The following is a 1,315-nucleotide window of genomic DNA, read 5'->3' as shown; positions in this document are numbered from 1 at the left end:
ACGAGTCAATGGTGGTCATGGCCGTGGTGCATGAGGGGATCTGTGGATCACATCAGGCCAGTCCCAAAATGTGATGGTTGATTAGAAGGCATGGTTATCATTGGCCAACCATCTTGGCAGACTGCATAAAGTATGCTAAAGGGTGCCAGGCTTGCCAATGGCATGGCCCGGTACAACACGCCCCGACCGTGGAACTTAGTCCAATAGTCAAACCGTGGCCATTTAGGGGTTGAGCAATGGACTTGATTGGCAAGGTAGCGCCCCCAGCCACGAGAGGGCATTGCTTCATAATAGTAGCGACAGACTACTTTACCAAATGGGTGGAGGCAGTTCCCATGAAGTCAATGTCCCAGACCAAGGTTATCAGATTCTTGAAGACCCAGATAGTCCATCGGTTTGGGCTGCCCGAGACCATCACGTGCGATAATGGGTCCATTTTCACTGGCGACCAGGTCCTTGAGTTTGTCACGGATTATGGGATCACCATAACCCATTCTACGCCCTACTATACCCAGGGAAATGGTCAGGTAGAGGCAAGCAACAAGGTGTTGAAGAACTACTTGGCAAAGGTAGTGGATGAGAACCCAAGGAGATGGGCTGAGTTATTGTCCAAAGTCTTATGGGCGTTCAGGATGTCACAACGGACCAGTACTGGGACCACGCCATTCGCTCTTACCTATGGGCATGACCCAGTCCTCCCCATGGAGATAAGTGTCAGGTCTGCAAGGGTGGCATACCAGCAGGGGATGACTCCCGCTGCTTACAAGGAGGCCATGTTAACCGAGCTGGAGGACCTGGATGAAGAACGATTCATGGCCCTAGACCAGATTCTCGCCCAAAAGGCAAGGGTGGCAGCCCTTTATAACCAAAGGGTGGTACCCAAAATTTTTCAAGAGGGCGAGATGGTCCTAAAGGTCATCCTCCCAATAGGGACTAAGGATCCTGTCTACGGCAATGGTCCCCCACTTGGGAGGGCCAGTTCATAGTTCATCAAGTATTGAAAGGGGGAGCTTACAGGCTGAAAGAAGTAGAAGGAAACATTCACTTGAAGCCCATTAATGGCAAGTTTCTAAAAAAGTTCTACCCCACTATGTGGGGTTTGGGGTAACATGATCAACAAGGGTTGTGAAGGCCGGCCAAGCGGTCAGGCCAATCAGAACAAAAGGGAAGTTGGCCAAGATGGTCAGCCCAAAAGACATAAAAGTTAAAAAGTTGCAACAAAGGAGATGTTCAGGACTAGGGGACATTCACCCTAGATTTAGCCAGGCACGCAGGCTTAAAGAAAGTCCTCTTTGGGGAAAGACCCCCACCAGAC

The 1,315-nt window shown here is 50.3% G+C and overlaps 1 protein-coding gene across 1 annotated transcript; it reads left to right on the top strand.

The window, feature by feature from the left end:
* Positions 1-236: 236 nt before the first annotated feature.
* On the top strand, positions 237-986 carry LOC122643473. The gene has a single exon (XM_043837090.1). It carries the CDS (start codon positions 237-239, stop codon positions 984-986), a length of 750 nt encoding a protein of 249 aa, XP_043693025.1.
* The last annotated feature ends 329 nt before the right edge of the window (positions 987-1,315 follow it).

The sequence above is a fragment of the Telopea speciosissima genome, chromosome 10 (assembly GCF_018873765.1).
Source record: "Telopea speciosissima isolate NSW1024214 ecotype Mountain lineage chromosome 10, Tspe_v1, whole genome shotgun sequence".
In the NCBI taxonomy this organism is placed as follows: Eukaryota; Viridiplantae; Streptophyta; class Magnoliopsida; order Proteales; family Proteaceae; genus Telopea; species Telopea speciosissima.
This window is presented reverse-complemented; position numbering and strand designations above follow the sequence as displayed.